Source organism: Entelurus aequoreus, linkage group LG18 (assembly GCF_033978785.1).
Source record: "Entelurus aequoreus isolate RoL-2023_Sb linkage group LG18, RoL_Eaeq_v1.1, whole genome shotgun sequence".
Classification (NCBI taxonomy): domain Eukaryota; kingdom Metazoa; phylum Chordata; class Actinopteri; order Syngnathiformes; family Syngnathidae; genus Entelurus; species Entelurus aequoreus.
The window spans coordinates 14,040,514-14,056,096 of NC_084748.1; the positions used below are offsets into that span (position 1 = coordinate 14,040,514).

Below are 15,583 nucleotides of genomic sequence, written 5' to 3' on the forward strand. Positions count from 1 at the left end.
AACTTTCCTTGTAACAAACATTGGCATCAATCGTGTGGGACTTCTTCAGTTTCAGAGGAAGACTTTCCGTGTGCTATTTGCACTAAATATTCTGCAAACATTGCGCTCCGACACATCAATCCTTTTCAGCCACCTGAAACACTAGCTTTGCTACGAAGGTGTTTTGAAAGCTTACAAACACACCTGCTGCGAAAGCCAGCCCTTAAAGATAAGCTTGCTCCTATCACCCTGGTGTTTGGGAAGAGCAAAGTTTGTCAGAGACGACCTGAGTTATTTCATCCTAATATCCCAAAGAGCTAATTTTTCTTTGGAGTGGGGGGGATTTTGTCTATCGTGTGCAATCCCTATGTGAATAAATGCTAGCAAAAGTCAGTTTTCAATGGAGCTTATACACGAGGTATGGTTGTATTTTTGCCTCATTCCTGTGAGAATCCTGCGTGGGACTATCCAGGATTAGCCGCAGTGTGCTCAAACTACCACCGGGTAGCATCTATGAATAGATAATACTGGTTGTACGGTATACCGGTATTAGTATAGTACCGCAATACTAATGAATCATAATCGGTACATACCGCCTCTGAAAAGTACCGGTTATATTATGTTATAAACTCAGGAAATATGTCCCTGGACACATGAGGACCTTAAATATGACCAATGTATGATCCTGCAACGACTTGGTATCGGATCGATACCCAAATGTGCGGTATCATCCAAAACTAATGTAAAGTATCAAACAACAGAAGAAGAAGTGATTATTACATTTTAACAAAAGTTTAGGTAGAACATGTTAAAAGAGAAAGTAAGCCGATATTAACAGTAAATGAACAAGTAGATTAATAATTCATTTTCTACCACTTGTCCTTAGTAATTATGACAAAATAATAGAATGAAAAATGACAATATGTTACTGCATACGTCAGCAGCTTAATTAGGAGCCTTTGTTTGTTTACTTACTACTAAAAAACAAGTTGTATGTTCACTATTTTATTTAAGGACAAACTTACAATAAGAAACATATGTTTAATGTACCGTAAGATTTTTTGTTAAAACAAAGCAAATAATGCAATTTTTTGTGGTCCCCTTTATTTAGAAAAGTACAGAAAAGTATCGAAAGAATTTTGGTACCCGTACCAAAATATTGGTATCGGGACAACACTATACTGCACCATCTATTTCTTTTTCGGACTTATCAGGTCAGTAGTGCCTTTTTCACTCACGCTTTAAGTGAAGGATGAGGCAAAAACTAACCAAGACCCACTGTAGGATTCGCTCTATTCCGCCTATAAAGCACTCTAAAAAACCTTCATATATACATCATGTAAGTATATATGTAATGTAGTAACAGGCACATTCATAATAACATGTAATATTTACATATTTTGCTAATTTTTCTCACACGGCAGCATATTAATTTCCCAGACGCATTACCGCGTTCGCTATTTCTTTGAACAACAACTACTTCAACTGATGACCGACTTCATGAGATACAACAACGACTACTTTGGGACAGTTTTTGATCCAGGAGCTTATATTTTTGAGCCTGAATATAAGGAGGATGAGATACAAGTTTTAGAAGTTGAGTCATAAACAGATCCAGCAAGTAGCAGTAAGGGTGTAACGGTACGTTGTGTAAACAATGCACACTGAGGCACAACACACGGCATGCTAGCAGCGACCTGGGCTACTACAACATGCAAAAGCCAGAGCTAGAAGACCCTCTTGCCTCGTTAAGATCTCCCGTTTGGGAACACTTCGGCTTCAACGAAGATAAAGACGAACAAACACAGCTCCCACCGCATTCAAGCAGCTTCTCCTCGGCGAGTCAGGCAGGGCTAAAGCAATAACAAATGCTGTTGGTGTTTTTATAGCAGCAGATTTAAGACCATATTGCATTAAAAAGTAGATTTTGACCCACTTCTATGGTGGAAGAACAATGAGCCCATATATCCTCTTACTGTAAAGTTAGCCAGGCACTACTTCGCCATACCTGCTAGCTCCGTGCCCAGTGAAAGGGTATTTTCCACAGTTGGAAACATTTTAACTGCAAGCAGGTCTGCTCTTTCTGCAGACAATGTGGATAAACTGATTTTTCTGGCAAAAAACATGAAAATGGAGTGAAAGTCACCCTGGTTAAAGGCTCGGGGGGTGGAAAGAAAAGTTAATCTGAGGCTGAGTTGACTTGAAACTGTTTAATGTTGCACTTTTTATATGTAGAAGAAAAGTTTTGTCATTTTATTTAATCCAAGCAACAACTTGAAGCAGTTTAATGTTGCACTTTATATGTGGAAATGTTGCACTTTATATGTAGAAAGGTTTTGTTAAGAAACCAATTCTGAGCCTTATCTTATTTTATATATTTTGACTGCATTAACCCTGGCAATCGACCCTGTGTGTATATGTATGTTATTGTTATGTTAAAAGGATAAAGCCATTGTTTACAAATTTTGGTAAATAAATAACCAGAAAATGTATATTTTGTTGTTTTCTTACTGTACCGAAAATGAACCGAACCGTGACCTCTAAACCGAGGTACGTACTGAACCGAAATTTTTGTGTACCGTTACACCCTTAAGTAGCAGTATTGCTAAGTGCTAAACAAGAAATACAAACTATGAACATGATAAAACAATCACCTAATGTGCAATGTCTGCTCTCAATGGGATGCCAACTGATGGGATGTTTATGTATTTCTGTCTAGATGAACAATTAATCATAATCCTTAAAGGCCTACTGAAACCCACTACTACCGACCACGCAGTCTGATAGTTTATATATCAATGATGAAATCTTAACATTGCAACACATGCCAATACGGCCGGGTTAACTTATAAAGTGCAATTTTAAATTTCCCGCTAAACTTCCGGTTGAAAACGTCTATGTATGATGACGTATGCGCGTGACGTCAATCGTTGAACCGGAAGTATTAGTACACCATTGAATCCAATACAAAAAGCTCTGTTTCCATCTCAAAATTCCACAGTATTCTGGACATCTGTGTTGGTGAATCTTTTGCAATTTGTTTAATGAACAAGGAAGACTGCAAAGAAGAAAGTTGTAGGTGGGATCGGTGTATTAGCGGCAGACTACAGCAACACAACCAGGAGGACTTTGAGATGGATAGCAGACGTGCTAGCTGCCGACCTCACCTTGACTTCCTCTGTCTCCGGGCCGCCGACCGCATCTATGATCGTCGCTCCGTCGATCGCTGTAACGCAGGTGAGCACGGGTGTTGATGAGCAGATGAGGGCTGGCGTAGGTGGATAGCTAATGTTTTTAGCATAGATTTGTGAGGTCCCGTTGCTAAGTTAGCTTCAATGGCGTCGTTAGCAACAGCATTGTTAAGCTTCGCCAGCCTGGAAAGCATTAACCATGTATTTACATGTCCATGGTTTAATAGTATTGTTGCTTTTCTGTCTATCCTTCCAGTCAGGGGTTTATTTATTTTGTTTCTATATGCATTTAAGCCTGATGTGCTATCACGTTAGCTCCGTAGCTAAAGAGCTTCGCCGATGTATCGTCGTGGAGATAAAAGTCACTGTGAATGTCCATTTCGCGTTCTCGACTCTCATTTTCAAGAGGATATAGTATCCGAGGTGGTTTAAAATACAAATCTGTGATCCACAATAGAAAAAGGAGAAAGTGTGGAATCCAATGAACCCCTGTACCTAAGTTACGGTCAGAGCGAAAAAAGATACGTCCTGCACTACACTCTAGTCCTTCACTCTGACGTTCCTCATCCACAAATCTTTCATCCTCGCTCAAATGAATGGGGTAATCGTCGCTTTCTCGTTCCGAATCGCTCTCGCTGCATTGTAAACAATGGGGAAATGTGAGGAGCCTTTCAACCTGTGACGTCACGCTACTTCCGGTACAGGCAAGGCTTTTTTTATCAGCGACCAAAAGTTGCGAACTTTATCGTCGATGTTCTCTACTAAATCCTTTCAGCAAAAATATGGCAATATCGCGAAATGATCAAGTATGACACATAGAATGGATCTGCTATCCCCGTTTGAATAAAAAAAATTCATTTCAGTAGGCCTTTAAGCAGGCAAAAAAAACAAGGTGGGCGCAAACAAGCGTCTTTTTGTATTTTTCTCGCCATCTCCCGATCTAAGTTGAACGTCAAAGTTGACCAACTTAGCGGTTCCTGTCCACAACCTTCTACTATCCAGGTGAAAGGCACGATTTATAATCAAGGATTAACTTTCACCAACTCAGAGGCAATGCAACAGCTTACTGGCTCAATATAGCAGAATAAGCTAGTTAACGCTCTGTGATCACGGCGCCGCTAAAAGTAGTTCCTCAGCGTTAGCGCTTAAAAGAACGACATGTAAGGACGAGACAGGAAATGTGAGACTACGCCCGTTAGCTACTATGTTAGCCACCTCGCACTTGCCAAATTAGAATGCATTAAAAAAAAACATCTGTTCTTGTTTTACAAAGGGATCGTGAATGAAAGGCACATTTCCAAGAAAAAGTGCAGTGCCGCATTAAGTCCTGTCTTGCAGCACAACCATTCGCAGTTTGTCAAAAGAAAAAGTGGGTCAGCGAGTCGCACACAAGGTCGGGTCAAAGGGTCAGGCGTAGTTCAAAATCTGAAGGCCATTCCAGGAAGCCTGTGGGAGAAAAATGTTGCTTTTGGCTTTTTTTGGGTACCATTTTACGAGTGAATTCTTGTCGTAAAGCCCCTCCTACCTCATTAGTCACTTGAAAGCCAAGGTGTTACGACTTAATGATATAACTAGCACGTAACGAGGCAGCGATAAATTGATAAAGGGGAAAACATGTTAATGTCCTTTGTTAGGAAATAAGTTTTTACTAAGTCACACCATTAGGAAAAATGTGTTTTCCAGTATTTAGTTGTTTTTTTTACAAAAGAGAAAATACATTCCAGACATATTTAAAGGCGGCCTCTCCTGCTTTAGGTTGTCTTTCAAGCCGTGACCTCCAGCGATACTTTTAATGTCTGTGTGCAAGAGAGACGGAGAGAGACTATGAGCAGCGTTTGTTTGAACCAGTCTATAATAAAAGACGATTTTACGTGTCAACACTGGGTGGCGCCAGACACCAAAAGGCTCCGGCACTAGAGGTTCCGCCGAGTACTGTACTGCAACGTCTGCAAGCAAACTGACAAACAGGACGAAGGCGAGAGTGTCCTGAGTGTTTAATCCCGGTTCTTGTCGAGCGCCATGTGACTTTGATCCTCTTAGTGTGGCTTTCACTGGAGAAGACGACTCATCCTGCAGAGTAGTGTTTGTTTACAGGAGTGAGCTGTGAACTCAAGGTCCGGCAGACATGGCGAGCCCTGGGCAGAAAGTGGTGCTGATCACCGGCTGCTCCTCTGGAATTGGCCTGAGGATGGCCGTGATGCTGGCCAACGATGAACAGAAGCGCTACCACGGTAGGTAGGCTCAGTATTTTATGCGTAGTCACTCAAGTCTAAAAAATGACAATATCAATCAATTAAAGTTTACTTATATAGCCCTAAATCATGAGTGTCTCAAAGGGCTGCACAAGCCACAATGACATCCTCGGATCAGATCCCACAACAGGGCAAGAAAAAAATCAACCCAATGGGATGACAATGAGAAACCTTGCCATTTCTGCGCAAATGTCACAAAGTATCCCGTTATTACAGTATTACATTACGCCAAACAGCACAGAGACAAGCCTCAAAAGTTCTGGAACAAAGTAATTTGAAGTGATGGCTTTCTTCTGGCGACTCAACCCTGCGTCCCATTTTTCTTCAAGTGCCTCCTTATTGTGCATCTTGAAACAGCCATACCACAGTTTTTCTGAGAGTCCTGTATTTCAGCTGAAGTTATTTGTGGATTTTTCTTTGCATCTCGAACAATTTTCCTGGCAGTTGTGGCTGAAATCTTTGCTGGTCTACCTGAATCCCTCATTTTCCACTTCTTAATTAGCGTTTGAACACTGCTGATAGGCATTCTCAATTCCTTGGATATCTTTTTATACCCCTTTCCTGTTTTATGCAGTTCAATTACCTTTTCTCGTAGATCCTTTGACAATTATTTTGCCTTCCCCATGACTCAGAATCCAGAAATATCTGTGCAACACTGGATGAAAGATGCAATGGTCTGTCAGAAGCCCGGAAACTCACTGACCTTTTATACACACACATTAATTACAAACAAACATGTCACAGGTGAGGATTGGAACTTTGATTAGCCATTCAAACCTGTTTGTGTCAACTTTTGTGCATGTTATCAGATCAAAGTCACTGGGGTATGTAAACTTTTGATCAGGGTCATTTTGGTACTTTCGTCATTTTGATTTAAAAAGAGTAAACACGGTTGTTTGCCTATAAATAGCTTCACACAACCATCAAAGGCCTACTGAAATGACATTTTTTTACTTAAACGGGGATAGCAGATCCATTCTATGTGTCATACTTGATCATTTAGCGATATTGCCATATTTTTGCTGAAAGGATTTAGTAGAGAACAACGACGATAAAGGTCGCAACTTTTGGTCGCTGATAAAAAAAAGCCTTGCCTATTCCGGAAGTAGCGTGACGTCACCGGAGGTAGGACTCCTCACATTTTCCCATTGTTTACAATGCAGCGAGAGAGATTTGGACCGAGAAAGCGACGATTACCCCATTAATTTGAGCGAGGGTGAAAGATTCGTGGATGAGGAAAGTGAGAGTGAAGGACTACAGTGCAGTGCAGGACGTATCTTTTTTCGCGCTGACCGTAACTTAGGTACAAGGGCTCATTGGATTCCACACTTTCTCCTTTTTCTATTGTGGATCACGGATTTATATTTTAAACCACCTCGGATACTATATCCTCTTGAAAATGAGAGTCGAGAACGCGAAATGGACATTCACAGTGACTTTTATCTCCACGACAAGAAAACAGCGAAGCTCTTTAGCTACTGAGCTAACGTGATAGCATCGGGCTCAAATGCAGATAGAAACAAAATAAATAAATCCCTGACTGGAAGGATAGACAGAAGATCAACAATACTATTAAACCATGGACATGTAAATACACGGTTAATAATTCCCAGCTTGGCGAAGCTTAAAAATGCTGTTGCTAACGACGCCATTGAAGCTAACTTAGCAACGGGACCTCACAGAGCTATGATAAAAACATTAGCGGTCCACCTACGCCAGCCAGCCCTCATCTGCTCATCAACACCTGTGCTCACCTGCGTTCCAGCAATCGACGGAAGGACAAAGGACTTCACCCGATCATCCGTGCTGTCGGCGGCTAGCGTCGGCTAGCGCGTCTGCTATCCAAGTCAAAGTCCTCCTGGTTGTGTTGCTACAGCCAGCCGCTAATACACCGATCCCACCTACAACTTTCTTCTTTGCAGTCTCCATTGTTCATTAAACAAATTGCAAAAGATTCACCAACACAGATGTCCAGAATACTGCGGAATTTTGAGATGAAAACAGAGCTTTTTTGTATTGGATTCAATGGGGTACAAATACTTCCGTTTCAACGATTGACGTCACGCGCATACGTCATCATATATAGACGTTTTCAACCGGAAGTTTAGCGGGAAATTTAAAATTGCACTTTATAAGTTAACCCGGCCGTATTGGCATGTGTTGCAATGTTAAGATTTCATCATTGATATATAAACTATCAGACTGCGTGGTCGGTAGTAGTGGGTTTCAGTCGGCCTTTAAGCATGAGTGGAAGAAAGTTTTTTGTGTTATCATTCATATTCTCTGAAGAGTGGCCAAGAAATCATAAATTCTCCCAGGGTATGTAAACTTATGAGCACAACTGTATTCCTGTCTTCCGCTACACACTGTCTGGCTGTCTTATTTACTTCCACGCAACAGTTCTATTCCTACAAATCCAGAGCTAAGCTTTGTTTTTGTTTTCCTGTTTTATGCTAATTTTTCCCTCTAGCTATTTCCTTAGCCTAGCTTCTTGTGCGATCGGCACGCTAGTCTTCTTGTAGTTTTTGCATGTTTCATAGACAATAAATCATTGTCTCACCTGCACCTTGCCTCCAGAGTTTCCTGCTACATCTTGGGAGAACGACCCACGTATAACCATGCGACCACGTCATTACACATATGGCCTCACTCCTGGGTGGCTCTACCGAGAGAACAACTGACGCTATGGTCAAAGTTGGAATTGCCACAAAACATATTTTAAGATAGTCAACACTCTACAGCCATCTGGCGGCTAAAGTGGCTAGTGCAACCCCCCAATTTGTCACGTTTCACGAGTCAGGTAAACTGCAAAGAATAGGGCCGTATGAGTTTCCTTCCTACTACATGGTGTCAAAATTTGGTTGTTTAACATTAGCGCCACCACGTGATGTATAATAGCAAAGCAGGTGTGCATGTTTTGACACGATTGTATAATTTTGTGCACAGTGGGCTAGGAGTTACAAAACATACGTGTATAGTCAAGTGGAAAAATTAGGAAAGCCTGCGCACTAAAAACCGCATACTAATATTTTGTCCCCCATATGTTGCTAGTCAGTTTTCAAATAGTGGGGCGGGACACCCTGAGGGGAAGCAGTGGATGCCAGGGGGGCGTGTGTGAGCCCGGAAACATGCTTTATCAGTATCATGCTTCAAACCCAGCTTCGAAAAGCTGTGCACTACAAAATGTGCTCATTGTACAATTGCCTCAATTTGATTAAAAAAAAAATCACCACAAATTGTTTTATTAAATATTGTTTTGTAGGTTTAAGTGTTTTATATAGCTGGGTTGCAATCACGTGACCCAGAGGCACATCCGGGCACTTTTGGGTTTCAGGGGATGGTCTGGAGCCTCATTAGGCTACTGTTTACCATCAATCATCACCAAGAGGTTACTGCAAGCTACAATTTCACTTAATTTGACGCTCATGGTATTTAAAGAATAAAAGATTGGAGGCACATCATTTCTTCACATCTGGAGAGGCCCACAAATTAAACATTAATCCGTAAAAGACAAAATTGGACTTATTTGTGACATAACGAGTGCCATGCTGCTATAATCGTGACGCAAATGAGGAAAAGGATAAGTTTGTTTGCAGTTGATTTCCTGCTAATATTAATACAATTCATGTCTGTAGTTGTTTGTATGCTGTTAAGTTCCTATTTAAGTCTCATTATTTAGCTATATATTTTGTTCAGCAATGTTTACTAGCGATATCAAGATTCAGTATATGCTGTTGAGCCTACGAGAGATTTATTTTACTACTTTATTAAAACTATGAAGGATATTTTTAGCTTTTAGTTTCTGTTATGAATATTGAGAAAGAAAATACAGTGGATTGGACCAACAATTAAAATATTACTAGGTGTTAACATGGTGTTAGTTTATTTGCACAAGCAGGTCTTCGTAGTTATATTTAGGCATAGCAACCATAAAAGAACACAAACTAATGCCATCTCTTGCCCTTTTTTTATGTTTAGTTCCGCCCTCAAAAAACGACTAATACAGTAGAGAATAAACTTGATTGCATCACAGAAAGTTTCTCAAACAAATAAAAAAAATTAAACATTTTACAAAGTGATCACTGCAGACACAAGGAAGGTTCGATTTTATTCCACGAGATGATGAAAGTGATAATTCAAAGAGTCATTTCCCTCGACGCACTTTTGTTTTTCCCCTGACTTTGTTACCTTAATGAACCACTTAATTCGGGACTCTATGAAAGCTCTTTCCTATCTCTCTATTTGAACGACTGGAACGCCCAAGAACAGAACAGCAATACGGCATTTTCTGCTCAAACTTTACATTCACTCTCACTTAATGCTACGCTTAAGCTGATTGACCATCGTGTGAATTAAGCCGCGAAGGAGAAAACGGATATGACGTCATATGCAACCCAGCTGTATTGTATTCCTGAGTTATTGTTGCTGATCAATGTATTGAGTTTATTTTAAAAATAAAAAGGATCAAATGGTTCAAGTTGGTTAAAAATGTTTATAGTTTAAATAGGGGTTGAATTCGTTTTACATTTTCTGTTGCAGACTTAAAAACAATGTTAATAAAGAGATTGTTTGTTGTAAATTGATATATATTTTTCTTTTTTGTTTTCTGTAATGTTAGTAAGGATACAATGTTATGTAGAGATGTACTTGTAACAATTTTACAGACAACTGCTATTATTAGTCGTGGCGGTAATGGGGGATCACTGAGCTAATGCAACAAGAACAAAAGGACTATTAAGTAAACTAACATGAACTAAACTGAGATGATAAATACATTGGTAAATGAATACTTCTTTGTAAGTGTCTATCCAAACTGAGCATTATCGTCCCTGTGAGCTAGTTTTGGGACGAGAAGGTTGGAAATACATTTGTGGAAAAAATACACAGTCCAAAAACAAACAATTAACCAAACAATAGATCATCCATTGGTCCATTGCAACACAATAGGGACACCTACATCACTATGACGACAGAGTGCATAAGAGTGTTATGTAGTCTGCATGGTTGATGAATGCTGGAGTGTCTTGGGTACTGAAATACATTGGAGCTTATCCACTGTACTACTTAGTGAAGTGTTTGAAATGTTGGTGACATGCATTTCAGATCATTATTTAGCAGAAGATATTGTTAGTAGCCGCCAGTGAGCCCTCACTGCGGCGTAAGAATGAAACATTCACACACACAAGTAGAATTAGTCCTTCCTCTGCTTATGGTTTGTAGAGAGGCACAATACCAGGATCACCTCTTGCCCTCTTCGCTGACCGTAGCTTGACCGTTCCTCACTATTTTTAGGACATGTGTAGAAGCAGACAATAGCTAGGCACTATAGATCCTTGCCAAGGCTACTAATCCTCTTCACCGTGGATGAGGTATTCCAGGAGGGGAAGAGGACGCTAATGCTAATATGTAAACTGCTTTATGGCCATAGCGAATGCGCTCAGGCTATTATAAAGTTATATTTAGCCACACACAAGCTATCCTTGGCATCAATGGAGCGAGCAGATGATCTTCCACTCTCATCTCTAAATCCATCACCGGTCTTTGACAATATTGGCTTTTCTTCCAGTTTTCTCCGCCTTGTGTTCATTCCTATGTCAGGAATGTCCACAAATGAATGGAACTTTATTGTCATTGCACTTAAAAAGTACAACAAAATGTGTTTTCAGTACAACCCGTCCAAGAACAGGCATACTGTATAGGGGTGGACAGAACAGGAAAACGGACGGGTCGTCACAAGGGTGGCGCCCCGTAGAAAGGTAGAAAAAGGGTAAACACGGGGGAATAAGGAGGAAAAAAAGGCAACTCCCAAACTATGCTCGTATGTGGGGTTGGAGGCTCAGTTTGAGACCAGGAAAAACCTCAAGAAACAAAAGCACACAAGAGCACATATTACGGAACACAAAACTCAAAACTACCAACAAGGAGAGGGGATTGCAACCACCAGGGGCACTGCTGCGTAGTCACGAAGGAGTGGGATGTGGGGGCTAGGGTACGTGTGTGTGGTGTGTATTTTACGTGGATGCGTGTGTGTGTATGTAAGCCTGAAGAGTTGTGTACTTCCTTGGTGCTCTCGCAGAGTGTTTTCGCAATAACACAGCAAGTCAGTCCAACAAAAGTCAACAAAGAACAAGTGTATGTCCATGAAAGATTGGCAAGAAATTTGGAGCTTCTTGGCTGACCTTGGTCCTCTGGGGCAGTCTTGTAGCAATGACCTTGCCATGCTAAGACAAAATCCAGAATACAATGTTTAAACAAATGCAAATGTTTTACTCTAATTGTCGATTTCTAGTCCGCAAATGAATCATAACTTTTCCTTACAGACCAGACAGCTTCTCCAAGATGTTATCCAGTTTTCAATTTAGTTCAGGAACAGCTCTGCCCATCCTTCAATCATTTGTGGCAGCTTGGGGTACAGTTAATGCAGCCCTTCTCAAATAGAGGGTGGGTCCCCCTGGGAGAAGGTGTCTAAATGACTGCACTGTATAGTACTCCTGTATGTTCTGTCGCTGTTCTGTTGGGTTTTCTTCTCCTTTCTACAAGGTCTTATCGATCCATCACATTTCAAAAATATCCTTGAACCTGTGTCAAAAATTTGGAGTGTAGCCAAGACTCAACACACTTACCTTTCCTAAGCACAATCTTTGTTTCTTGTTTTAAAGTAGATTATTTTTGTTGTTGTTGTCCACAGTCCAAATAAACCTGTTGTATTTTTGTTTCTGTCCAGTCATAGCTACGATGCGAGACCTGAAGCGTAAAGACAAGCTAGTAGAGGCGGCTGGCGACGCCTACGGGAAGACGCTCTCTCTGGCTGTGCTTGACGTATGCACCGATGAATCAGTCAAACAGTGCATCAACGGCATCAAAGATCGCCACATTGACGTCCTAAGTGGGTCAATAGTTATACGAATGTATGAAACAAAGAGAACGCCAGATCAGTCTGTTTTGTCCCTTTTACCCCCCAACTAGTCAACAACGCGGGCATCGGCCTGGTGGGCCCTCTGGAGAGCATCCCCATCGAGGAGATGAAGAAAGTGTTTGAGACCAACTTCTTTGGCGTGATAAGGATGATAAAGGAGGTGATGCCTGACATGAAGAAAAGGAAAGGAGGACACATCATTGTGGTCAGCAGCGTCATGGGACTCCAAGGTGGGCACTCAAAGCTGAACAGTGCATATCAGAAAACTGGTGCATCGGAAACACAAATCCATGTACTTTGTCTTCAGAGAGCAGTAGAAATCTGAACTAAAAAATGGCAGCATTCACATAGAAACACTAAAAGACTATATAACAAACGCTCAAATTATCGCTTAGTTTTTTCAAATAAATGGTAAATACCTCAAGTGCATAGAGGATGGGGCGTTAATGTGGCTGATTGAATAGAGGCGTAAATTCATGAATCTACAATAAACTGTTATACTAGATGGCGAAATTAAACTATATATTGCAAGTTATTTGGTAGCTTATCAAGGTTGCTAGCCGTGTTTTTTGGTTTACTTACTTTGACTAATTTACTTTTAGTTTGAGTGAAAAATTGTGGTCAGACCTTGCAAGCCTCAAGTTGAAGAATTCCCTATTCCCAGCAACTTTGAATGTACTGTAGCGTCATGTTGAAGTACCAGTGCAGACAATACATGTTTTGCTGTGCAGGAGTGGTATTCAATGACGTCTACGCAGCTTCCAAGTTTGCTATGGAGGGTTTCTGTGAGTGTTTGGCGGTGCAGCTGTTGAAGTTTAACGTCACGTGAGTGTCGCACATTTTTTTCCCCCTTATACACAACAAGCATAAATTGTGTGCAACTGTAGCGGCTCTGCATTGTGTTTCTGATCTTCCCTTACTGCCACTGCTCCGAGCGCGGCGCAAACCCACTTCAAGAGATTGGGACGGTAAATTTGCTAGCCAATAGGCTAGCACACTCTTTGAATTTGTCAGGGATTGCAGTTTCCTAATGTACACATGGCTCAGCCACCCTGGCTGGCCTACGTTACACAGCCTTAGTAGTACTCCTGTTTCCTCCAAAAATATGCATCTAGCCAGGTCATTTAGATTTGTTGTCAGATCCCAGTCACACTCTTCTTAAATTGATATTATGTGGACAGAATTACAATAGTTTAGTGATTCAATTGTGTACTGACTATGCCAGGGGGTTAAGAGTGAACCCTATTGACTTTGTCCAGCAACAAACCAGTTCTGCTTTGTTTCCTTGATAGCTACAATTTTACTACATTCATGCTTGTTGTTTGTGCGATTCATCACATTGATAGGACTATTCTCCTGGAGAGTAGCGTGTCAATTTTGAGCCTTCCTCCTCAGGTTGTCCATGATCGAGCCCGGCCCGGTACACACGGAATTTGAGGCAAAGATGATTCAAGACGTTAGGCAAAAAGAATATCCTGGAACCGACCCGGACACCGTGCATTACTTCAAGAACGTCTACCTCCCATCTTCGGTGGACATCTTTGAGACGCTGGGACAAAGGCCAGATGACATCGCCAGAGTAAGTTCCTGAAAATAACCCCCCGGTCTCTTCCTGCATGTGATTGTAATCTTTTGTCCTGCAGTGCACCAAGAAGGTGATTGAAGCCAGCAGTCCTCGTTTCCGTAACTTGACCAACCCCTTGTACACGCCTATCGTGGCACTGAAATACGCGGACGAAACTGGAGGCCTGTCGGTCCACGCATTCTACCACATGCTCTTCAACCTGGGCCCGCTCATGCACGTTAGCATGACCGCCATGAAGTACCTCACCTGTGGATGTCTGAGGAGCCGGACTGTTTCGCCAAACTGACAAATCCTAACATGGACTGGACTGACATTGAATTAACGCCACTTGATCACAGGTTGTCAAGTCTCTTTTTGTGATGGATAATAAAAACAACTCCTTCATTGAAAGTGAAGTGTGTTGATTCATTTTGTTATGGCACACGTTTCTCTGTACACACAAATGTTTCACTAAGAAAAAAGAAATGAGACGAAGACTGGCTTGACATTCTGGTGCCATCTGGTGGACAAAATTATGAAGGATTTCAATTTAGTACAGTTTCCAACTCTAAGGTATTATTTTTTTCCCTAAAATTAAATATAAATTAGGTCTTCACGATTCTGCAAAAAATGTGAATCAGAATTTAGGATACTCTCTTACAGTTTTTCCCCCAAACACAAACGTGCTTTTGATTTTAAAGAAATCACACAGGGTTTTCTTTTGTGATTATGACCATTATTAGGTAGACTCAACAAGGTATTTCAGCGTTCTTAATGTGAGTTTCCGTAAAGACAGTTAAAGGACATATTTATGAAGATACATTCATTTAAACCTTCTGGGGACATTCGATTTGAATTACCCTCAAAGCCAAACAGGACATCAGATAATGTCTCTGGTTTAAATTAGCAAACTAACTAATGTTATGCACATTTATAGTAATTCACAACTGTGACTTAGTTTGATCAAAATGCTTTCAAAGGGTCAAAATGTAAAGAAGGTTTGTTACATACAAGTTGATTGAGAGGTTTGAGCAAAAAAAGGAAATAAAATATGACTTCAAAATGTTTTTATGAAAAAAGAAAACCGTTTATGTCCAGTTTGTCGAATAACTGCATGTGTATCGTACGTTTGTGAAAGAATTGGACATGAAAAACACTTTTAGGAAAAAAAAGGAATGGAAAGTAAAACAACATGAATGATGGGTAAAAATACAGCAAAAATTTACTGGAAAGACAAAAAAGTCAGCTTTCGTACCCTGAGGTACCCTTATTGCTTCTTCCATGAACTGATGAATGATAGACATCAGCAGCTACAACCAGGGCAGATGGGACAACTCGCCCTGGCCTGGGAGGCACACCAGAGGATAGTGAGAGTGCAGCATAAGGTTTTACTACTTACGTATAAAATACTTAACGGTCTAGCTCAGGGGTCGGCAACCCGCGGCTCCGGAGCCGCATGCGGCTCTTTGACCACTCTGATGCGGCTCAGCTACATACTTGCCGACCCCCCGATTTTCCCAGGAGACTTAAGGATCTCAGTGTCTCTCATAAATAACTCCCAGGGAAAATATAATCCTATTTAGACTATAAATACTAGATAAAGGGCGTGCCCTGATTGCACTGCAGTAATTGTCCTCTAAAGCATTTACATACAGCGTGCCAGTCCAGCCGCATGTTGCAT

At 41.0% G+C, this 15,583-nt stretch overlaps 2 protein-coding genes across 2 annotated transcripts in view; one reads left to right on the top strand and one right to left on the bottom strand.

The window, feature by feature from the left end:
- The window catches only part of LOC133633834 (collagen alpha-1(XI) chain-like), a 153,307-nt gene that overhangs the window by 134,489 nt on the left and 3,235 nt on the right, over positions 1-15,583 (bottom strand). The window lies entirely within an intron of this gene.
- On the top strand, positions 5,154-14,289 carry LOC133633516 (retinol dehydrogenase 8-like). The gene is made up of 6 exons (XM_062026059.1): positions 5,154-5,401; positions 12,147-12,308; positions 12,389-12,568; positions 13,070-13,163; positions 13,734-13,917; positions 13,982-14,289. Exons 1-6 carry the CDS (start codon positions 5,296-5,298, stop codon positions 14,207-14,209), a joined length of 954 nt encoding a protein of 317 aa, XP_061882043.1. The 5' UTR covers positions 5,154-5,295; the 3' UTR covers positions 14,210-14,289.

What these genes read in the sequence shown, in the direction of transcription:
- LOC133633516 (XM_062026059.1), top strand. Translation starts at nt 5,296, where the DNA reads ATGGCGAGCCCTGGGCAGAAAGTGGTGCTGATCACCGGCTGCTCCTCT. An exon ending in TGAACAGAAGCGCTACCACG is followed by an intron (nt 5,402 to 12,146) that starts GTAGGTAGGCTC and finishes GTTTCTGTCCAG; the next exon opens with TCATAGCTACGATGCGAGAC. An exon ending in CAGCGTCATGGGACTCCAAG is followed by an intron (nt 12,569 to 13,069) that starts GTGGGCACTCAA and finishes TTTGCTGTGCAG; the next exon opens with GAGTGGTATTCAATGACGTC.